This window comes from Ambystoma mexicanum, chromosome 1q, assembly GCF_040938575.1.
Source record: "Ambystoma mexicanum isolate Mex_15411 chromosome 1q, UKY_AmexF1_1, whole genome shotgun sequence".
Lineage (NCBI taxonomy): Eukaryota > Metazoa > Chordata > Amphibia > Caudata > Ambystomatidae > Ambystoma > Ambystoma mexicanum.
Genome location: NC_090922.1, coordinates 755,388,178 through 755,413,507, shown reverse-complemented (window position 1 = coordinate 755,413,507; position 25,330 = coordinate 755,388,178). Strand labels below are relative to the sequence as shown.

Below are 25,330 nucleotides of genomic sequence, written 5' to 3'. Positions count from 1 at the left end.
GTGGATGACCATATGGTTTAGTTGTATTCTTATCTGCTCTAGTTCTCCTTTCTTTTCTACTGAGTTGCTTTTCAGTAGGAATTCTGTTGTGTCTGTTGGGACATTAGAAAGTTTGGGTTTGAAAAGTTGTGCACTGTATATTCGGGTGTGAAGGTGTCACTGGAGAGCTTAATACAGTGCTGTTTGATTGTGTGTTGGCATATGAGTTGTGGTTGGGAAGGTTGTGAGAGTAAGAGTCTGTAGATGTGTGATGTCTTTGCACTAGTGAATAAGGGAGTTGTAATGTGATTCAATTAGTAGGGACATTGTGCTGTTTTCAGGAAAACAGTGGGTGTTGCAACGGTGGTGTTTATATGAGAATAGGATGTGTGTGAATGGTGCAGTATAATGAGTTAGAGTGAAAGAAAGGTTGGTTCAAAATGAGTAGTCTGGGCTAATATATAGTGAAACGGTGCTGTTGTAATTACATACACAAACACATACATGGTACATTAATGTACTTACTTTGTAGGATGTGAAGGGTATTATTTTTTTGGTTCTTGTCTTTAGGAATGTGCTTCTTTCCTGTAATTTTTAAAAGAAAGTTAGTGGGGATATCTGGTAATGGTGAAAGACCTTTAGTAATCAAGGTTTTTATGAAGGAATGACGAGTTGTTGGGGAAAACAGTTAATGAAATTGCTGGACGTTTACAAATGTTTGTCTTGTTAAGAAATGTGTATGTTCATTTGTAGAGGCTCTGGCAGTTGGTGTGTGGAAGTTTCATATGTTAGGAGTATATGCATACTTGCCAACATGATGCATTCTAATGTGTAGGTGTTTATGTAGTCCTAGATTTTCTGTTTGCGTTCTGGTACTTGTAGTTTCACTTTTCCCAATGATAAAAGTTGGAGTACAAGTCACAGATTGTAGAGGAAAAATTAAGATTGGATAAGCAGCTAAAGATTGCAATGGGTGATGTTAGGAATTATAGAGGAACTGTATATATATATATATATATAACCAATTAAAATGGTGTACTTTCATCAAAATTCTTCCAAAATACATATTTTGGAATAGACAGCATTGTATATGTTTATTTGATTAACATGTCACAGTTTTGAATGTTCAAGTCCAGTCCTGTTTTTTTCTCTGTATTCTGGGACATGTAGTCTGAGTTTTATAATCTAAGTAGTGCAATTGGATTTGACAGAATGCATGGAAAAATGAAGACTTGATAAGCACCTACAGATTGGAATGGGTGATTAAACTGGCACACACTATGTGTCACTTAAAAATGGCCCATAGATCTATTATATCTGCTTTTGCTTTTTTTAATGAAAAAGTGGCCCACAGTGCCGCTGTAAATTCACATATACATTTTTTCTACTATCATGAAATAGCTCTTAAAAAGAAAATGTTTTAAAGGCAGAGCATTGTAATTATTTGCTGCTTCATATGAGCAGCTGCTGAATGCTCCAATGCATGGCTTTTGCTAAGGTGGTTACAAAAGAGAATATGCATATTAAGAAGCTTATTACAGGGTAAGTTGCAGGAACATTATAACATTATTTATACATATATATTATATATTTGTGAAAGAGTTGAAGATGACCATTTTTTTTTAAGTATAAGCATACCTGTACTCTGTCTTGTTGAATCTGCAAATCGAAATCTTTGACAGTTTCAAAGTAGTTTCTGATGCAGATGCCTTTGATTAACAGGAGAAATGTACTTTCAGAGTTCAAGTGTACATCTGAAGTGTTTAGCTAAAACGACAGGGTTAGCTGTCGAGGTCAGCTGTAGAGGTTTGGATTGGTGGATGGATGTGTGACTCTTTGAAAACAGCGAATGAGGGAGTGTTGATAACATGAACGTGGAAAGGGTAGAAGGGCTGTCCCTGAGTTACAAAGTCCACAGACACCACAGTAGTCTGCAGATGGCATGTGCCACATCCAGGTCTTTTGAGGATGCCTGGCATGGAAAGGGGACTGTGTGGACCAGCCAATTAGGTTTGCTGGGTGTGGTGTACAGGAAGAGAGTCTAGCAGTAGTTTTGTTTGCAAAAGTTGTGAGAAAATGTCTATTGTTATATGCTTTGAGAAGGAGATTTTGTGGATTTTGGGGTACTATTCAATTCAGTCATTGAAGGAGTATGCTGAAAATGATGGCATCTTTGGATGTATTGGATTGGCAGAAGTGGATGTTTTGTGGCATGCAGTTTGTGGTTTAAACTGGGAAAGCTTGTTTTCATTCTGTGAGAGTATTGCTCACTTTAAATGTCCGATATTGTAAATGTGCATTGTGGAGGGGACAGTGTGGAGTTTGTGACTCCAGTGACTTTGCGATTTCCCTGAAGGATTTCTTTAACAGTGTAATGGAACTGTTTCCTGCTGCCAAGATGATTTTTTTTCTGAAATAAATCAGAGGAAAACATGCAGATGTCCAACAAACTTTTTTACTGCTCAAATGGAAGAATCATGTCAGCTCGTCAAATAAAGTTGTATCTTTTTTTTATATGCCCGAGGAATGTCATCTTTTGGGAATGACAATATACGGTCTGATGGTGTGAATATTTTTTGTGAAGATTGAATTCATTTCACAGATGTCAGAAATGCAATTTTCCTTTACAATGTTAGGAATGCATTAAATAAAAATTCCTGTAAGAAAATTATAAGGTAATATGTAGAGTGTACAGTACTAATGTACAAACAAGAAAAAAAGAAATGAAACCCCAAAAAAGGTTCTTTTCAGAGCCACCACTAAATAATAAATAACTGAAATTGTGTTTAATTCCGCCCCACCCCTTTGAGTGGCCGCAACATCTGCAGAAAGCACGGTAGTCTGCAGATGGCACATGCCACATCCGGGTCTTTTAAGGATGCCTGGCATGGAAAGGGGAATGCAGAGACTGTGGACAGTCGTGGTGTCTGCGGATATCAGGGGATTAGCCAATCAGGATCCCTGGGTGTGGTGTACAGGAAGAGAGGGTAGCATGAATTGTGTTAGTGAGAGGATTGAAAATGGCCGTGGTAATGTCTTTCAGAAGACAAAGTGTGTGGATTTTGGGGGACTCTTTGGTCCATTGGTTGATGGTTTATGCTGAGCACTGTGGATTGACTGAAAATCTTGGATTCTCTGAATTGGAAGTGTTGTGGTGTGGAATCCGAGACATGATGTGGGTGGATGTGCTCTCATTTTATGTGAATATGGTTGAATTAAAACATCAAGTCATTATTATTGTTCATTGTGGAGAGAACAGTTTCCAATGAAGGTGGCATTGGGAAAATGAAGGAAATGTTTCCTCATTCGAAAAAATATTTTTTCATGCATTTTCCGGAGACAGATATAGATGCGCTCAAGTTTATTTGGTCCACAAATGGAAAAAGCAAGGTGCAATGTCAAAAAAACTGTGTGTGCTTTTCAGCGAGATGTTGTCATGATGTTGTTTCAAAATGAGAACATTAAATGTGATATTGCCAACATTTTTCAGAGAGATGGAGTTCATCTAACTCATTTGAATAATCAGATTTGTGTGGAAAACATTCAAAATGCTTTGAAGAAGTTTTTGTGAAAGTGAGAATAAATAATTAAATTCAGTGACACTTTTCTTAGTTCAGTTTATAAAATGATATCTTAAAAAAATATAAAAGCCAAAAATACAAAAAAGGTACTTTTAAGAGCCACCAATTTTTTATGCAAAACTATTAAAAGGATTTCAATTGTCCCACTGTACGCTTGGAATTTTTTAGATGTATGTGGACTATTTGACTGTCCTTTTTTCTCACTTCTATTTTTTAACTGTGAAAGATGGCTCCTAAAGTAACCTTTTTTGGCAATTTGTATTTTTCCTGTGCTTTTTTCAATTATTTTCTGGAGAATCCGGGTCAGGTGGGGGAGGCAAGGGGCACCAACCACAGAGACTGAGGGGTAGGTGGACAGAGGAAGATGTTGAGCAGGCGCCTTAGGTGTGGGGCAGTGTTTCTCATGTTCCATGCCTGCAGCATCGCAAGCACTCTGAAACTGCCCTGCCTTACAGATCGGTGCATCACATTACAAACATAGCACTGTGACCCTCAAAAAGTCAACAGAGTTCGCTATGGCTTGTGAAGCCGTTTCTAAGATCCTCCGCCCTAAAGGAGTATCCTTTGTGGTAACAGGAACAGTTGAAGCAAATGGGGTGGAGGATGTCAACCTACTCTAACCTGAGAAAGGTGCCGCCTTTCTCAGAGCAGTCAGGTGGTTAGATTTGGTGTGGCGAAACATGGACGTTGTCCCATGGGAATACAAGAGAAATATAATGGGCCAAAACATTGATTATCCCTCTCTTTGTCTGTTATTTGTTGTGTTTTTTAGAGTCAGTGCACCTTTGCTGCCTTTCCTCAGGTAAAGGTAACTCACAGACTCTCCAAAAGCAATTGTGTAAGAAAAATGTATTTATTATTCACACAATCAAAATATAACCAATATATAGTATCACAGTAAAACATGTAATTCAAAAGTGAGGTTAGTATGTGACTTGAGTCCTCATGTAACATATGTAACCATTCTTTGGAACAATCATATAGAACCATGATGAGACTACAGAACAGAATTTTATTTTTGTACACTGTTGTACACTGTTAGATTTGTCTTTTAGAAATCAAAAAGAGCAAAAAACATCACATATAAGTCAAAAGTTATTATATTTCTCTCATACCCTCCACACTCGAAAATTGATCCTCCTGTAACAAAAAATAGGGGACTACCCAATTGTATATTCTCCATAGGAATACAGGCCAGGTTTCCTGCAAATAAGAACAACTTTGCACTCCATGCATCGAACTTTGCAGCACGAGCCTTCAAGACATGATGACTAGAGATAAGTGATGTCATCTTTGATATACTGGGTTTAATCTTAGCAGTGCATAGAGGTGGCACAGGTTATGGTTGCTTAGCCATAACTGGTGAATTTCAAGGGTTTTTTGGAGTTACGTTTAACCATAACATCCCTTTAACAATGTTTTTTCACTGAATTTCATAGGTTTCTGTTAGTGCAACTTAACCATAACGTCCTTTAACTATGTTTTTTCAGTGAACCTATATATATATATATATAGGTTCACTGAAAAAACATAGTTAAAGGACGTTATGGTTAAGTTGCACTAACAGAAACCTATATATAGGTAGCAGCCATGTAGTTATGGTTAAGTTTCTAAACCCATAGGAAGAGTACTTTTTGGGTGGCTTATAACTTTGCTACCCCTGGACGAAACGTTCAGTAAAACGTTTTATTACTGAATTTCATAGGTTTTTATTAGTGCAACTTAGCCATAACGTCCCTTTAACAAAGTTTTTCATTGAATTTCATAGGTTTTTATTAGTCCAACTTAACCATAACTTCCCTTTAACAATGTTTTTTCAGTGAATTTCATAGGCTTTTATTAGTGTAACTTAACCATAATGTCCCCTTAACAAAGCTTTGTCATTGAATATATGTATATATATATATATATATATATATATTACATGGCCACGGTAGTTATGGTTAAGTTGCTGTTTCCATAGGAAGAGCACTTTTTGGGCGGCTTATAACTTCGCTCTCCCTGGACGGATCCTCACCAAACTTTGCAAAAAAAGTATTTGGGTCACTCTGAATTTTGGTGAGGATATGTCCAGGGGGGACAAAGTTATAGGGGGGGTCCCAAAGCTTTTTGTATTTCCCATAGACTGAATGGGAACATTTTTTTGCTCGCGTCTACAGCCCAAACCGCTGGACGGATTTTCACCAAATTTGGACCAGGAGCAGCAGCTTGGCCCCGAAAGCGTGCTCTTGCAAATTTGGTGAAAATCCGTCCAGTAGTTTTTTTTAAAATGACCAAAAAGTAGGTAAAAAAAAATTAGTGATATCTGTGTTCGGTCCACGGACACACTTCCCTGTTCGCTCTGCGGACAGTGTCCTGATTGGCCAACTGGCTTGCGTGATGTTCGCGGACATGCAACGTGTTCGCTGATTGGACGGCGTGGAGCATGAAGCGCGTCAGATTTTCGGTAGCGCCCGCCATCTTGGATTTGCGGTCGGCCTGGGACAGCGCGGTGAAATTTTGTTCAAAATTTGTATTTAGTAGAGTGTGTTGGTGTGTTTGGGGAGGGTGGGATTGTATGAGATAGGATGAAAGTTGTGTTTTTTATGTGTTAGACGTTCTTTTTGTGTTCGATTTGTCTGCGGACATCACAGGTGTTCTGAAATGTTCTAAATAAACTGAATGGGGGGTGTTCTGAGGACTCAATATGTGTCCGTTTTGTTCGCAAGCAAACTGAAACTGTTCTAAGAACACTCGCAGTGTCCTGAAATGTTCGCAAATAAACAAAATGGGGGTGTCCTGAGGACGCTGTCCGTATTGTTCGTTGTCAAGTTGAATATGTTCTAAGAACACTCGCGGTGTCCTGAAATGTTCGCAAATACACAAAATGGGGGTGTTCTGAAGACGTTGTCGAACACTCGCTGTGTCCTGAAATGTTTGCAAATATGAATGGGGGTTGTGGCTGACAAGTTGAATGTGTTCTAAGAACACTGAAATGTTTGCAAATAAACAAAATGGGGTGTCCTGAGGACACTGTCCGTATTGTTCGTTGTCAAGTTGAAAGTGTTCTAAGAACTATCGCGTTGTTCTGAAATGTTCGTAGGGGGTGTCCTGAAAACGCTGTCCGTATTGTTCGCTGGCAAGTTGAAAGTGTTCTAAGAACACTCATAATGTCCGCGGACATTAAAAGTTGTCATAGACCATAGTTGAAATGTTTGACTCTATGGATGTGATATGCTGCAGTGGTTGTTGCCAGGCCATAGAGTCTTGGGTGCATGACCATTTGGCCATGCACCCAAGACTCTATGCCCTGGCAACAACCACCACAGCATATCACATTCATATTTGCTTATAACTTTGGGTGAAAAACAAATGTATAAGGAACAAAGGTATTAGATACTATGGATGTGATATGATGCTATGGTTCTCCTTATTATTGTATACTTACTGTTTGGTCTAGTAATCGGAGTACATGTATTTCTTGTTAATTTCTGTGATAAAAGAAAATAGCATGTTAGTATTAGTATTTTGTAATGACTTATTACATTGTATAATCAATATACTTTTTTTTTTGACCCTCATATTTAGTAGATTACAAATCAGAGTACTGTGCAATTTGCTCAGTTTCTGTATTTGTTGCTAAAATCATTGGGTCTGTGGGAGAAAAAAAAAATCCATGTTGGATTAAAAAAAAAACTTTTTCTGTGATGCTACAGTTTATTTGTTTGTTTGTTTTCAGTGTTCACTTGTTGTTTCTGGCTAATGCTTTATATTTTGGCTTTTTGTACTTTTTTGGAGCAGTAAAATATTATTTATTTGTTTTGATATTATTAAATTTTGGAGCAGTTAGATACCAATTGGCGTATTCTAACTGTCTATTTTTTTGATATATTTTAGTGGTATTGATTTATCTATTTGGATATTGTTAAATTTTGGGACAGTTAGATACCAATTGGCGTATTCTAACTGTGTATTTTTTGGTCTAATTTAGTGGTATTCATTTATCTGATTAGTTGTTGTAGAATCTTTCAGCAGTTAGATAGCTTTTGGAGTATTCTAACAGTTTATATTTTTTTAACACAAGTTTACTTAGGGTTTAAATACAGTTTAGTTATCAAATTTTGGTTTTAAGAACATCAAATAAGCGTTTGTAAGATTTCCTGGTAATCTCTGCTTTAGAGTAATGGTACTATCATTACATTAAAACCATCCACATTTCAGTGTAGTGCCCTGAATTGGTTGTGGCTCCTGCGTGGTAGATTATACCTATTGTTGTGAAGGTTTTCTTACCAAGTGATATTTGACCATGTGTGAATCCTGTCAGCTTGCAGTTGTTTTTGGTACCATCTGCATTGTAACGATGAAGCATTAGTATTATGTATTTACTATGTGTTTGTATTACTAACGTGGAGCGATTATCTGAATTGCAGGTAGAGCATAATCTACCATGGTTTGTATTTTGTACAAGTCGCTGAAATGGAATGGATTAACAATTTGGTATTGATATATATATGAAGCGTTCATTGGGGATTTCTTCTTGTGTCACATTGTTGCAGAGAGTGCATGTATATTTCCACATGTATGAAATCTGAAAGATTTCATTTATAGGTATGTTTTTGTTTTCCAGTACTTGTAGTAAGTACATTAGAAATTCTTGTGGATCTTCCTGTGAATTTATAGTGAATTTCACCATTCCAGCACAGTAGTCCAATTGTTGTCTTATTCCATAAACACTATATGTGTTGTCAGGACTGTTTGCTGCATTTCTGTGAAGTACTAACATTTGCAAACACAATGGGTCTGTACTGTGTAAGTAAATGTTGTCAACAATTGGTGATAATTGAAATAGAATATTCATTGCTACCAAATTTAGGAGCATATTTAATACATAAAAGCATGTCGATATGTGGTGCTCCTCTGGCTTGGTATTCTTTTCTCCAAAAGAAGTGTTGCACTTCTCCAAGGGCAGGAACAGTTTCATTACAAATAAAATGTAGCATAGCAATGAAGCCATGTTGAAAATATCTTGAAACATTAACAGGATCCAAAGAACAAAGTTCTCCAGGTGTTAGTATATCTATGTTTATTTTGTTTTTATTTGATATCCGTAGGAAATCATGTAAATCTTCCCATGCATATTCTGCACAACTTAATGTAACAAACCAAGTGGGTGGGCCAAGGTTTCTGATCATTCCACGTACATCTACATGACGTCGAAACCAGTACTCTTTAGTACCACGCATATTTGCTAATAGATTTGTAATATTTGATTGTAAAACCTCATCCTTTTGTTGCTCTTTTTCTAATAATTGTGTAGCTGTCATATTTTGAAAGTGTGATCCTGATTTTAATATGTGTGCAACTCCGTAACATAAAGCTGCTAGTTCACTTTCAAAGAGTAGGTGGAATATGTATTCCACATTTTGTCTAAATCTGGGATCTTCAGAATACATCCGTAATGAGCGGTATTCTGAAGCTGATATTTGAATAGGTTTATCATCATACCTTCCTCCTTTGCCAGTAGGAAAGAGTAGAGGAAAAGCACGTGCTTCTATACTTTTTTCCCATATGCTGATTGGCGATCCTTTTGTTTGACGCATTTGGTAAGTTTCCAGTACATCTTCTACGGTGTCATTACAGTGCAAAGGATGAATTGTATAATGGTCTAAAGTATTTGATATTGTAGCAGGATCTAGTAGCTCAAATTGACCAGCTTCTTGTGTTTCTTGAATATTTCAGTTGTATCTTTCAAGTTTTCTTCAATATTAATTTCTTTGTAATATTCATTATTCCCTTTAAGATATTGGAAGTCTTGTCTAACTTTATATAAATCTACCAGCTGTTGCCATATTTTTTTGTCTTTTCTAGGTACTCCATTTACTAAGATAATTAAAGATTGCTGCATTGGACGTTGCACTCCTAGAGTATGCACATTTTCTTTTAGATCTATTTGTAAATAAACTACTTTTCCACAAATGCCTTTTACCAATTCAGAGGGAGGTAATTTTGCTATTTTTGGTTGAAGGCGTATTATTGCTTGAAATTATGATGCTCTCATATAAATTAAGTTGTTGTAGGGGTTTTGGTACTGGGTATAATTCCAAATTATTTGTGATAGCACGTGAAGGAGTTTGGTTGTTGTCAAGTTTTGTAGTGCAGTAACTGCAAAGTATTAAGGGCTCAGTTATTTCGTATTTGTTTTATGCTACAAGGTAGAGAGTTAATTCAAACCATTTAGAATCTTCATTGTCTTCTATTTTGTATGATAGGTCTACAGTTTTTGTGTAACTTTTATAAAAAGTTCTACGGCAACATACACATACATGGTTTGGTACTTCAGCTGATGTACTTTTAAATTTTAGTATTTCTTTTTTGTATGTGTTTAGCAAAAGGTTGCCATGTGTAGAATTGTTGCTTAATTGGTTTAAAGCTATTTCATTCTGTAAATGTCTTTCACTTCCAAAATATTTTTTCTGGATATAGTGAATTTCTTCAAGTAGGTCTTTTGCTGCACCATGTAGAAGGATGTTATTTAACTTTGCTAGTGCTAAAGCAGGACTTTTAGCATAGTACAGTTTATAGACTAGATTTCTTATAGTTGAATGATGTGTTGATATCCTTTTGATATCATGGAAAGTGGTTTTACAAGTAGGTCCTGTAATGCAGGCCAATGAATGTCCTTGTAGTCCTGTGTACTTGCGCACTGGACAGGTATCCGTATTTTGCAGTAATTTAATTTTGATTTTGTCTTTGCTTTTTACATATTTATTGAAGAATTGGCATAAAGATTTGAAACATTGTTTGGGAATGTTACACATTGACGTGCATGGCCATTTGTACACTAGACGTTCTGATTCAGTTGAATGGAGGGGTAATTCTAAGTTTTCAGGGCATATTTTTGTAAGGAGTACTTCTTGTTCCATTATTGTATTATTCACTTTTTCATAACCTCGACCACTGCTATGTATGGCAATTGTATTTGTTTGCTTTTGTTTGTACGCTTCATCATTAAAATATGGTTCTGTGCTCGTAGTGTGATTCCATTCACCTCCGAAGATACTTAAGTAGTTCTTTCTGTTGACATTTCGCTTATTGAGAAGTCTTTTTTGTAATTTAGTTATTCGTTTTGTTAGTGGTTTCATTTTGTTTAACAGTAAAATAAATAACTTTCTTTTGAGAAGAATTGCACTGTCCATCAAAGCTTCTAAGATTAATTTCCTACGATAGGTTTTAAGCATTGAACCTGATTTCTCTCCTGTTTTTATAAGATTTTGAAGGACTTTGTGACGGTACATTTTGGCTAAAATACTTTTCTTGGTATGCTTACTTTGTATTATATTAAAATTTGAAGAAGTAGTTTTATCTGTAGTGATAGCTGATTTTCTGTTAATAGTTTTTTGGTTTGTTTTACATTTTGATAGAGGAGGCAAAGTTTTTGTACTTGAAACTTCTTGTGTTTCACTAAATGACTGTATTAGCTGTCTTGTTTCAACTTTTTTTACAAATTCTGCTAGAGATGGATGCTTATGTTGGACACTTTTATTTTCATTTGCTCTACTTTTGCGTTGCTTTGTACAGACTTGACTTTTGGTAGGCATTCTTTAGGGTCTGTTGAAAAAAATAAAGAAGATATGGGTTTGGGTGTTCTGGAATGTATGTGTGCTGTGTGCATGAGTGTTTGAGTAAGATGATATCGATGTATGTAATGGTGTGTGATTGTGCATTGGGAACTACAACTAGTAGGGATAGGTATTCTTGAATTTATGTGTTACTAAACTGGGGTTCAGATGACAAAAAAAAAGTAAGCTAGTGGTGTGGAAAAGTACAAATAGTAAATCTAATGTATACAATTAAAGCAGTTGTTTGTTTTATAATATGAAAATTGTAGCGGTTCAGTTGAGTAATTTGTGTGTCCAAAAATAGGAATTTGTGGGCCATTCTGGCTGTAAATCGCTGTTTAAGACATGGAGATTTTTGGACAAAATGGTACACAATCTCTATTTTTAGGCACCGAAATAGCTTGTATTAACGTTATAGTATGTTTGATTAATAATATAAATATTATGGTGATATTCTACTTACTTTTTTTCTTAAATTAACAGGTAACTTCTTAGTTCTTCTTTGTTCTTCGAATGTGGCTGCTTCTTTTCAGGAGACTGGTCTTCACTGCAATTGTAAAAGCTTCAAATTAGTAACTTTGTTTTTATATAGCGCTGTTTTCAATTTAGATATTGATTTTTTTAATTGAAATCCTCAGTGCATTTTTTAAAACCATTAAACTAATTTATTTACATAAGATACATTGCATCAGTTCAGTACATATGATATGTCCTTAATGAACAAATTGTATTGAATGACTAACTGTAGCAAAAAAAATATCTTTACTCTGTCTTGTGAAATTTATAATATACCAGTGAATACCACTATTTCTGTAAGTAAGCTGTTCTAGGTAATAGCGCCTCAATGTCATGTCTAAATTAAAGTAATTAAGTAAATAAATGAATAAAAACAAAAAAATATGAAATTGTATAAGTATTTTTTTAAAGATTTAAACATAGATTGTGCTTGCATGCAATTTTGTTTGAACATATGTAGTCTATATATTTCATTTAAAAAATGTTAGTTTAACATGATTTGAGTGTGTGTGTATAAAGAAAGTAAATAGTATAAAGGTTTATAAGTGATAGTTGATTTTAGGAAATTGAAAAAAATACAGTAAATTCATTTTACAGATTACACAAGCTAAAAGTCTGTTTGAAAATGTGTTCATCTACTGTACAGAAAATATGCATACCTGAAGCTTGTGTTCATGCATATGGATATGCATGGAGCTGCAAGTAGAAATCTTGGAGACTTGTACAGTATTTCTGGTAGATGGTGCTTGCCAATGATATGACACTTGTACTCAGAGAGATTCACAGTACATTTGCAGTGCTGATCTATGATGATGCAGTTAGATGTAGAGGTCTTGAATGTGATTGGTGCATGGTCACGTGATTTCTTAGCTACATCCAATGAGGGAATGGCAGAGAGAGTGAAGTGGAAATGGTAGAAGGGCTGTTCATGTTACGATATGTCCGCGGACATGGCGGTAGTTCGCGGACATCGGGAGTTACATCCGGGGATTTTTGGGTTCAGAAGTCATGCAAATGAGAATAAGCACTGAAAGGGATTGGTCAGGAAAGTTTAGTGGGTGTGTTGTGCCAAGAGAGAGTTTCTCAGATACTCTTTTTGCTGAGAGAACAAAAGATAGCTATGGCTGTCTGTTTCAGAAAACAGATTTTTTGGATTTTGTGAGATTCGTGGATACATTGGTTGAAGGTGCATGCAGAAAGCTGTGGAGTAGCTGTAGATCTTGGATTTCCACATGTGGAAGTACACTGGCATGGAGTACGTGGAATGAAATGATTGGACTTGCTACCTCTCTGTGCAACTTTGGAGACAGAGCAACAACCAGACATAATTGTAATTCATTGTGGAGGGAACAGTTTAGGACATGTGACTGGAATTTTTTTGCAATTTGCTGTGAAAGAAGGACTTGGGAAGGTTATGGACATGTTTCATAATTCTCAAGTGATATTTTCACGGATTGCGCAGAGACAAATGTGGCTTTGTTCGTCTTCATTTGGTCCACAAATGGAAAAAGCAAGGCACAATGTTAATAAGGCTGTTTGTGCCTTTCTAAGAGATTTTGGCATGTCCTCTTTTCACAATGAAAATATTATGTTTCGTAGTACATACATTTTTCACAGAGATGAAATCCATCTTACTTATGCTGGCAATCTGATTTTTCTCTGAAATGTACAAAATGCATTGCGACCTTTTTTGGAATTACAACCATTTTGAAGTAGGTGTTAAGCATTTATAATGTTTGACTTACAAACACCTCCCAAAGGCTCTTTTCAGAGCCACCACTTCCTCCAGAGAAAATTGCAATGTTTGTGATGGGGTAGCAACCCAATTTTTTAAATGTTCGCGAACTGTCCGCGGACTTCTAAAAAATACAAAGGGCCCTGCTTCATTTATTTTCCCTTCTATTTTTTAACTGTGAAAGGCGTGAAAGGCGGCTCTGAAAAGAGCCTTATTTATTTATTTTTTTTGATATTTTGTATTTTTTTTGTTTTTTTATACATGACACACTAGTAGAGGAGGGGAAAGGAAGGTAAAGGGGGCGACACCAACCACAGGGATAAGAAAGGGCGAGCTGAGAGAGGAAGATGTAGAGTGGGTTTTATTTGGGTAGTGAGCAGATCTTCTCGTGCTCTGAGACGATAGTCTCAAAAGCACTACGAAGTCGCTCCCCCCTGCAGAGTACTGTGTCACAGTACATACATACAACTGTGACCCTCGAAAGGTAAGGGTCATCAGCATTCTCTATGGCCTGTGAGGCAGCTTGAGGAAGACGCTGTCCCACAGAGGTGGTCCTTGTGGTGACAGGATCAGAAACAGAGGATGAAGTATAGGAAATCAACCTGCTACGTTCTTCGCAAGGTACAACCCTGCGAATAGCCCCAGAGTGAAATGACCTCAGGTGTCGCTTCATAGTAGTGGTCCCAAAGCTGTACTTACCGTGCTTCCCGCGACTGAGTATCATTTTGCACTTGTTGCAGGAAACACGGTTTGTACGAGCCTTAGGAACATTCCCATGAATGGTAAATAACCGCCACACTCAAGACTCACGCCTAGTGCGGGTAGTAGGGCTTTCCTCTACCTCATTCTCATCATCCTCTTCTTCCTCCTCCGCATCCTACTCCTGTTCCCCTCTTCAGGCCCTTGGGGAGGTGGTGGTGGTGGAGGGGGTGGGGGTGGTGCTGAAGCAGGTGCAGCACCAGGTGGCAGTTCTGCAGCCAGGGATGCCATCTCGATGGTGTAATCAGCAAGTTGCTGGAGAAATAGCTGTGCTCTGAAGAATAACCAGAAACAAAATGAGAATAAGCTCCTGGGCGTGGTCTTTTATAGGGGTGCTTGTGCGCGGTCCGCGGACATGCGCGCTGTCTGAGGACAGAGCGAACACAAAAAAAAGTTTCAAAAGTTTCAAAAGGTATGTAGAAACTCAGTATTACTATGTGGGACTTGTGCCATGGTGAGATTTTATTGAAAAATATCATGGATTAATTGAAAATGTACTTTTAATTTGTTCGGGGACCCAAACAGTGTCCGCATTCAGAACACGCGATCAGCGTGGGCGCGGTCATATGATCCGTTCGCGAACAAGTCCGCGAAGGAAGCGCATGTCCGCAGGACACCAAATGCACGGAGATTGGCTAGCGCATGCGCGTTTATGTTCTACCGACACTGTTCGGGTCCTGAACTAATTAAAATTGTTTCACACTTGAAACAAACATTTCAGGACACTGCGTGTGTTCTTAGAACAGTTTAAATTTGCTGGCGAACAGTAAGGACAGATATAGTGTTCTTCAGGACACGTCCATCTTCGTTTATGTACGAACATTTCAGGACACCAATTGTGTTCTTAGAACATTTTCAACTTGCTAGCGAACAGTACGGACAGGTATAGTGTTCTTTAAGACACCTCCATTTTCATTTAATTACGAACAATTCAGGACACCGCGTGTGTTCTTAGAACAGTTTGAACTTGCTAGCGAACACTACGGACAGATATAGTGTTCTTTAGGACACTATAATTTATTTTTTTTACGAACATTTCAGGACACCGCGTGTGTTTTTAGAATAGTTTCATCTTTCTAGCGAACAGTAAGAACAGGTATAGTGTTCTTCAGGACACCTCCATTTTTGTTTATTTACAAACATTTCAGAACACCTGCACTGTCCGCGGACACCTACTTTGTTTAAAAAAAAAAAACGAAACTATTTACAACACAATATAAAAATTAAACTTTATTTAACATATATTAATAATTTATGACCGAGAAGGTGAGGCAGAAACAAAAACAAAAACAGGAGAATTAGGGGTTTCATCATGATTGTTATTAGGTGAAGAAGGGATGGAAGTCTCATCAAAACGTTTTGGGTTATGTAGAGGGTTTGGGGATAATTGACTGGTATATGGTGAGGAGGGACAAGTACATGTGGGGCAATGGTACAAGGTTTTTGGTTTAAAATGATCTTCCACAAAAGTTTTCAAATTATTAAAATTAGTCAACAATAAATCCATTTTTTCTTCTATACTGTGAAAAGTGTTATCCATAACAGGTTTTTCTAAAGTATTTTCTATTTTGGTATGCTCTGTACAAAATAATATATATATATGTTAAATGTATACAAAATAATAATAATTAATTGGTTTATATTATAAAGTGTTTACCATTAGTTTCACTATCTTGTGACATTTCTTCATGTGGTAAATGTGCCTCTAGCCATTCCAGAGTACTAGACATTTCTGTGAGAGAAAAAAAAAAGATAATATATTTTTTTATCTAATACAGAAAGTTTATAAATATATGAATAAAATTAAGTACACTTACTATTTCAGGTAAGATATGTCCTATGTACTCAGTGGGTCTGCTCTTGTTCTCAGTTCTGTCGTGTTTGTGAGGTAATTATGTTGGAAGCCAATTTATTTTCTTATGGTATATTCCATTTTAGAACATAGTGCATTTAAATGAATGGTTAGTGTGTTGTATATATGGGTTACATTTCTTATGTATTAGTACATATAATGTGTTTGTGTGCTTTTTTTTTTAAATTTGTTCAATGTTCCTATGTTATGATATAACAATCAAACATACCCCCCCAAAGTTTTTAGGTAGTGGTACTGTTCTTCGAACATGTCCGCGAACATTAAATGAGTTTGCGGACATCAAGTACAGTAGAAGAGATTCAGTCAGTTCCATATGAAATGTATATAAGGTGAAAGTCATTATTGTTAAGTTGCACTACTAAAAACCTACGAAATTCAATGAAATAACTTTGTTAAAGGGACGTTATGGTTAAGTTACGCTACTAAACACCTATGAAATTTATTGAAAAAACTTTGTCAAAGGGACTTTATGGTTCCAAGTAAAACCGAAAAACCCTTGAAATTCGCCAGTTATGGTAAGCTAAGCAACCATAACTCGCGCCACCACCGTGCACTGCTAAGACTAACACCAAGGACATCAAAGATGACATCACAAATGTCATTGATGGCATCACTGATGACATCACATGTGTATGTACTTTTCATGAAATATGTGTACAAGAGATTCTTGTTATAATGTTGCGAAACAAGTGTCAAGGTTCATTGTGATAAATATCATACCCTAATTAGTGCATTGAACGATGCATTAATATAAATAGCATTCTATTATGGGGTTCTATCTAGTATACTAAGCTACTCATACAGAAACATAACATTGTGTGCAGCGTACAAGATGAAGGTATAATATTCGTAATGTTAATATGTTGAATAATAAAATGATAATTGTTTTCTTAATAGATTTTTGTGTACTGTGAAATATGTAATAAGTAGCTAATAAAACACATGTATTACATAATTGCATTACTATAGACAAAACACAAAGACACAAGAACACATACCAATATGGGTATATACAGGGAAAGTGAAGTTAGCAAAAAAGCACAAGTAGTAGCAGAAACAATTCATAATTTAACTGATTATTTTCATGCAAATAAATGATTGCTCTGTTTCAAAGCTGCTATTTACCCTAGGTATATGTATCACTTGATGTTACTGGACCCTAAGGAAAGTAGTGTGAGTACAATGTATACAAATATGACCATATACAGGGAAGGTACAGCCATAAAAAAAACAACAGAACTATCAGAAAGTGCTCATAAGTCTATTGATTATCTTTATGCACAAAAAGGATTGCTGTCTTTCAAGCTTGTGTCTTCCCGTATGTATATGTTTCATATGATGTGACTGGACTCTAAGGGAATTACTGTAAGAACCTACTTGAAGGATACGTCTACCAATAAAATAACATTTTTAGTTTCTGACTGTTACTGAAGAAAACCATATGGCCTAGATATGTCAGCAAAAGAAAAAAGAGTGAGCCAGACATGTGATGTCATCAGTGATGTCATCAATGACATTTGTGATGTCATCTTTGATGTCCTGGGTGTTAGTCTTAGCAGTGTACGGTGGTGGCGTGAGTTATGGTTGCTTAGCTTACCATAACTGGCGAATTTCAAGGGTTTTTCGGTTTTACTTGGAACCATAACGTCCCTTTAACAAAGTTTTTTCACTGAATATATATATATATATATATATATATATATATATATATATATATATATATATATATAGGTTATTCTAGTTTGCCTCACACGTGTAAGCTGGATCTGAAATTCCCCATGTATTAGCAGCTCCATACCCAGAAATAGTGCCTCTTTTCATGTGGGCCTCATGTTAGCTTGCCTTTTAGAGTGCATTACTTTCAAGGACTGGCAGTATCACAGTTTAAAAAAAACAATGCAGATCCTGTATGTTTTGTTATGTGTTATGAGATATTTAAAACAAAGAAAACACGTGGCATCCTGGACTGTGGATTGTCTCCCATCTGTGAAGTAACCAAGGTGAACCCTGCTTAGCTTCAAAGTAAGTAAGGGTGAGGCTCCCGCAAACCATGTTGCTCTAAGTGGTCAAGTGGACTTGTAACTTGTGCTGTTTTATAAGGCAACATGGCCTGAGGGGGCTGGAACTTTCCTTGTTTGAAGCTAAATGGGGTCAGTTATGTTTAATGCATGAATGGGAGTCCTGGCATATAGACTACAAATAACCTCAGCCATGTGCATTTTTATAGCCACAAGTATTGGAAAAATGGGCAAAAAAACAATTGTTTTCCATCACCAAGTGCCTCCTCATCTGTGCCAGCTCCCCCAACTCAACATATGGCCTCCTCACATCCCCTCCCCATTCCAATGCCCCCCACAGCTATATCCAAGGTTACAGAAAAATTGTGTGGCAAACTTAATCCCTAGACCCCCTACAACTCCCACATTTCACTTGGTGTCCTCTTCTCCCCACACTTCTGACCTGGTGGCATTTGCATGTTTTTGACCTGCAAATGGCTTTTTGCAATGTTTCATTTTCCTATAACATTGGCTATAGCTGCAGCTATCTATTGCACTGAAAAAAACATGGACAATGTTTCTTGGCAATTTAACAGAGATATCACTAACTATTTTGGAGAAGGCGGCTTCATCCACTTTACAGATCCCTCCTGTCTACTCTAATCCAGCCCCCTTCCCTTGTTCCTAGGATCAAACACCTTTAAAAATGCAGCACCCTGGTAGGAGGCTTCTTCCTTTTAATGGGTGTGCTCCTTTGATGCCATCGCCTGTGGCAGCTGCTTGTGGTGTAACTGTCTCTGGAGGAGGTTCCTGGAACCCATGTCACTATATATCAATGAATGTCTCTTGCCTGCCATGCTCACTACACCAGCATATATTAGGGATACCATGCATGTTCTTCAAATTTTAACAGAGGTAACTTTTCAAACGAATTTGCTAATGGTTACTCTAGATGTTAAATCATTATACACCTCTATCAAACATGATATGGCCATATCAAGTGTGGACTACATTTTCAGACAATCTTCTGCCTCTTTTTATGTGCATATTGAGATGCTCAAACAATTTTTACTGTTCACACTTCAAAATAATGTGTTCCTTTTCAACAACTACTATTACAAGCAACTTATTGGGATAGCTATGGGGGCCAGCTTCGCCCCTGCGCTTGCTAACATTTTTATGCATTTCTTTGAACAGCAGTTTGTCTACATTAATCACGAGTTCAAACCTCACATTTACCTCTGGAAACGTTATATCGACGACGTTTTTATGCTTTGGTCAGGCAATTCGCAGCAATTACTTTCATTTGTCAAATACTTGAACGGTAACTCATGGGGCATCCAATTCACTTGCTCTTACAGCCCTAACACTATTGATTTTCTGGACCTTTCAATCACTAACAGCGATTCTGGATTCATAACCAAGACTTTCCGCAAAAGCACTTCAGTCAATTCAACCCTACATGCAGACAGTTGCCACAAAAACCATGTCATCACTAATATCCCAAAGGGAGAACTAATTAGAGCCCGATGCAACTGCACAAACCTTAATGATTATGATTCTGAAAAAAGACTTATCCTAAACAGATTTGCCCAAAGAGGCTATAATATCAAACAGATATCAGTCACAGCGGAAAATGTCAGCAGGTTAGCCAGGAGGGACCTACTCCAACCAAAAAACACATCGATTAGATTAGGAATACACAAGATTCGCCGATTACCAGATACAACCAAGACAGTCACATTCTTTACAGAATTCTGAAAAAACACTGGCACCTCTTGCATCTGGATACGGACATTTCCAATTGGATTGACCCCTCGCCCAACCTCACATTCAGCAAAAGGGTCACCCTTAAGAACACACTCAGCCCATCTTTTATGCGCAATGAAAAGCACCCTAAAACATGGTTAAATCAAGATCAGTTTAAAGGGTTCCATAAATGCAGCAACTGTTCTATGTGTCCATATGCATTGGAGACCTCCAACCTTGTATTTCATTCTAGTCAGACACACCAGATTGAAACTTTCATTAATTGCAATACCAAGTTTACAGTTTATTGTATTATCTGTGTTTGCAATAAAACATACATTGGTAGCACCATCAGACCACTTAAAACGCGGATAAGAGAACATCTATCTACTATAGCCAATCAGGATGCTAAATTTCCGCCTGCCAGCCATTGGCAAGAAGAACATCAATTGGATCTGAAACAAAACATTAGATTCGTAGGGCTTGTTAAAGCAGAATTGCCCCCAAGAGGAGGCAACTTGATCCTTAATCTGCGTAGACTTGAAGCGAGGCTCATTTGTAAATACAGGACAGTCTATTCTGGTCTTAACTCAGATCATGAGCTTGCAGTTTTTTTATAAACTCTTTTCTTTTAAATTGGTTCCACATTTACAATTTACCTTTGGAGGTCTTTAGAACTGGAAAACATGTAATATTTTCATTGTTCCTGCACTTTTATACTTGGTCTTTTTTACATGTATATCCGTAATCCACAATGCAATTCGTGCTAACACCTATAGCAATCCAAGAAATGCACATTCAGATTATCCTGCTATATTTCTCAGTTGTTTATGGAACAGAGCATTGAGAGTTTAAACTTTTAATCAGAGATGCACTGCTTGGACTAACTGTCCCCTTTTTATCACTTTCATTTCTATTATTCAGCCACTCTGGCGTGGACCCGACACCTTGCCGCTAGTCCAATATATACATTTCTTTTCAATCGGACCGCTTAAAATAGTTTGATTATCTTTTTTCACACAATTATATGCAATTTTTCCTACATATATAATTAGGCCGACAATCTTAAGAAATCTTCGCAACAATTGCTATCATCGGACTGTGTATTCTTATTAATCCTTGCCTTGCGCCCAATGCTCACAGTTTAATTAGTAACTGGGAAATGTGTTATGTCCGGGGCATTCCCTTCATGCGCCGACAGCAATAACACTGCTTCAAGATGACGAGTTTGCCCGCGGATGCTGCTGGCGCTTAGGCTCCTCCCATTGAGTTTGCACAAAATATCAGGAATCACCAGGAGCGGACGCGCGAGAGGGGCTTGTTCCGTTCCGTAATTTTAGACCACCGGGGTGAGTTAATTGCATACAGTCCCTAAGTCTACAGTCATATTGGAATGAGCGCATTTAGTCAATCAAGCACCAGAGGCATGGTTGAAGGCACGGGCCATGTGAAAAGCTTTCTAATTCGTACTCTTCTATCCCCTTTCTTTTTTGCTCTCCTTCTACCTACTCCTTACTGGGATTCCCCAATGGATGTTCCTTCGTTGAAATTGCGCAGTCTAAACTCTTCACTGAAGAGATTTCCGCAACAGCGAAGCTATAGAATTAATAAGGTATGTTAGAATTGATAGTTAACACTGGGATACTACTTTTACTTTAAGTATAGCAAGCATGTAAACATACCAATCCTCCTTTTTTTCATTGTATTCTAACAGAAATAATACTTGCAAGCCAAGGTTTCGCCTAAACAACCTTAAGGTATCTTTTAGCACTGTCTATCTTAGCCAATTGGTCATTTCAGACCTAAAAAGCCTGTGTTAACAATGCTCTAATAGCTTTGCTCTGTTCCTTTTCCCCTCTCTCTCTCTTTTTTCTTTTTCTATTCTCCGCCTATAAATCTCTCTAATCCCAACCGGTACTCATCAATTATAATCACGTATGTATCAACAACAATTGCAATCAAAATTGAATGGTATGGCACAAATGAATTTTCATTTAATTTTTCCCTCTCCCTCCCAATTTTTACGTGTTTAATTGAACTTTTTTGATTATGGTTGTTACGTGTCTTTTTGTATTATTGTATGGATATTTCCCCAAAAAATTGGTTGTTTTTTGTCGTCCTGCCCCTCCATGTGTTTCCGTGTATAAAATGTCTAAATGTATATATTGGGTACGGGGTTGTGTTGGTATCCCAACCCCTCTTGTTTTCTCCCCCACTTCCATGCATTTTATGTTTCTTTCAATTAATTTCGCAATGATACATAATTGTTTGTACGTTTCAATTTATTTTTGCTTAAATGTATTTTGTATAAACCCATCAGCCTCAGATGAAGAGCAAGAATCGCTCAAAACACGTGTCAGGCTGTTTTCAAACCACAATAAACCTGCAATTGTAGCAGTTTGTAATATCTTTTGGTGTCGGCGCAGCAAGACTGGAAAACCCCCCTTCTTTGTTTCGTATTTCACAGTGGTATACCTAGGCAAGGTATCCTCAACATCCAGTCCACTGCAGCCCCCCGTTTACCTAATATATGGTGCAAGCGCATCGTTCTACTTTTGGTTTGTTTTGCCCACCCACTCCCCATTCACGTCTTAGCGTGTCACACTGGGGAGGACCCTAGCAACAGTTCTGGGCAATGTCGCAGGCACCCTCTAAACTGCATACCATTCATGTAAGCTGTATCCTTTCAAGTGTAGCGTTGCCTATAACTCCAACTCTATCTGTATCATTGTATCCTACTGCAGTATACCCCTGCTACAGAGTGCTCTGTTGTTTCACAACCAGTGCCTAAAGTTGGTGGGAGCGGTTGGGAGCGGTTCTCCTCTACCTTTTTTTAATTACGTTTTATCAGTCCTATCCTTTTTATTTTTTTCAATAGGAAACCGTTCCGGAAAGGTTTCATTTTAAAATAAAAGTGTAGGAACTAGGGATTAGAAGAACCTGCTGGGTCAGCTCAAATCTCACACCACAGTGGGCTATCGCAGAACTGCTGGGTTTATGTTATTTTATTTTTTCAGTGGCCTGCTTGAGCCAAAGCCCACTCCCAATCCCCATCATAGCCCTGCTCCTGCAGTAATTGGAATGTTCCCTTTGCATTTAAGCAACTTAATGGGAAAATACCTCAGGGGCTGCCCTGTTTGCAGTTAATGTGTAGGTGGGAGTGGCGGCTTTAATATTCAGCATGCCCCATAAGAGGTGCCAATGGTGAGTGATTAGAAAGGGGACAGTGCGTAAAGTTGCATGCCGTGGGGGGCAATGAATAAAGGCAATGGGGGTCTTTTCAAATTCATTTTGCATTTTCTTTCACTGTGTTTCTTTCAGCCTTTGAACAGTGGTGGGGTTGGAATGGAGGAGAGGTGGGACCCACGTATGCGATTTGTATTGGGCGTGGCATTGGGGTTTGTGAGGAGCAATGTCAGGGTATCAGGGAACATAGTTCCACTACTTCTTATTTTCATGCACTTCGACCACTGTTCACAGCAAGGTTTGCACTATAAAAACAGCAGCACAAAAACACATACTTTTATTCAAACGAGACAGGGGTCATTTTGTAAGATCCAGTAACATTTTCACAAGTCGAAATTCGGATTTGCATTCATTATACAATCCCCCTATATGGATTATTGACTTCAAATGTCCCTTGCCTTTTTACTTGCCCATACATTCAGAATCCTTCCCGAGGGAGAAAGCTTGCACATTAGGGTGTTCACTTTGAGGAAAGATGCATAGAAATGAAGATGGCAGCATGCCTTTAGCCACGTCTCAAAACAAATGTCTTTGACAAATAGGCAATATTACGACTATGATTAATGCCCAGGCATCAGACACAGCCTTACAATTAGCGAGTTGATTAGTTTAGTGAGTTGGAACCAAACTAGGGGGGAGGCTTACAGATGGGCCAGGAGTACAGGTTTCTACATGAGTGGGGCGGGGGAGCGGGTGTATACCCCAGAGAATGAGTATATTGGTGAACTATGCACTCTTTTTGCTGTTGATCGAAAGCAACAAACTCCCGAATGGGCGGATCTGAAAGAGATGTTTGATAACTGACACCTGTTCCCATAGCTTAGCTCAAACTAAGTGAATCTGGCGAGCGACCATGTTTGCACCTATCCCCTTGGCTCTCGGGTGACTGTGTTAAATGGAAGATGTCAGAGGATTCGTCCTACCTTTAGTGGACAGCAGTTTGTCTACAGAGTCAGCGCCGTCCGTGTCTTCACTCGAGCTCGACCTGTGAAAACAACATCTACCCTTGAAAATAGCATTGAGATCTTTTGCTAAAACAGTCTTTGATACTCTGCTGTGCAGCAAAAACAGATAACTTGCAATTGATAGATGTAACTGTGGTGTGGGTATAGAGTGGAGGAATTCGTATGATGATATAGTGCACATTGCTAGATGTGTACCCTCTTGGAACTAAGGCGACACGTGTCATTAAATGGGCCACATTGAAACAATACTGTGAGTAATAGCACAGTAGCAAGCAATGGAAACGCTCAGCAGTCAAATATTCTGACGTAGTATGTTGCTTTTGTTTATATCAATAACATTTACCCCAATTATATTGTAATAACCTTGAATGGGGACAATACACCAATGTGCTATACTATCAATATATCACGGCTCTTCTCGATGCGTCTATTAGTACATCAGATACAATATAATATACATGTTCACATTGCTGAATGCTGTTTACATAGTTCACAAACATGATAGGCATTGCATGCTTGCCTCTGCAAAGAATGTCAGCTGAGATATTTCAGAAACTATTTCGATAGTTCAGTGTTTTTCTTGTACAGTATGTGGCTTATTCAGAAGCAACTTTGAAAATGGAAAAACATAAAATGAAGGGAATGGCAAAAGACAAAGAAAGCAAGAGTAAAAGGAAAATGTTTCGGTATCTCGCTGAGCCGTAGAATTCCATAGTGGTGTAAAACTGAAATTCCTTTCACACCAATCGCATATGTTTGTGAAATTTGAGACACACGCTTTCCATGTATGCTGCAGCTGATGGCCTATTGCTTGGATGTGCTGTCTTCTATAATCAACATGGAAAACACAATATTAAAACTTTGAAGTCAAATGGGCTTCTTGAGGTTCTGAGAGGCAAAAGGAGCATGTCCAACGTTTAATATGTGTCAATAGTCCTAGTGTTTGAGGTGCACGGATGATGTGGAAATCGTTCCTGTGATATTAATGAAGCTTGAGAGGCGTTAAAGCAACATTGCTATCAAGCACAATGCTTTAGGCGCAATGTTGCGCTATTATGCTCACCCGGCTGTGACTGCCATTTCAATATATTATTACTAAGGGGAATTGTTAAAAGCTGCTCTCTCTACAGAGGGAAATGTGTTTGCATCCTGTCTAGTGAGAAGGGATGTCTAGAGTAGAGAAGGGGAAACTAGAGCAGAAAGAGCAGTGGAGGAGAGAGGGAAAACGAGCTGTGATGGTGTCACAAGTATTGGTGTTTTTAGAGGGAAAGTAAGGAAACGTAGGGAGTAAAATCATTAGCAGAGAGGGGAGTGGTAATGAATATTTCTGAG

General features: G+C 37.7%; 1 protein-coding gene across 1 annotated transcript in view; it reads right to left on the bottom strand.

Moving 5' to 3' along the window:
* LOC138521836 (regulator of G-protein signaling 21-like) overlaps positions 1 to 25,330 on the bottom strand; it is a 493,022-nt gene that overhangs the window by 62,472 nt on the left and 405,220 nt on the right. Inside the window, exon 3 of the mRNA XM_069634971.1 lies at positions 23,957 to 24,033. Within this exon, the coding sequence (XP_069491072.1) occupies positions 23,957 to 24,033 (77 nt within the window). The remainder of the gene's footprint in view (positions 1 to 23,956; positions 24,034 to 25,330) is intronic.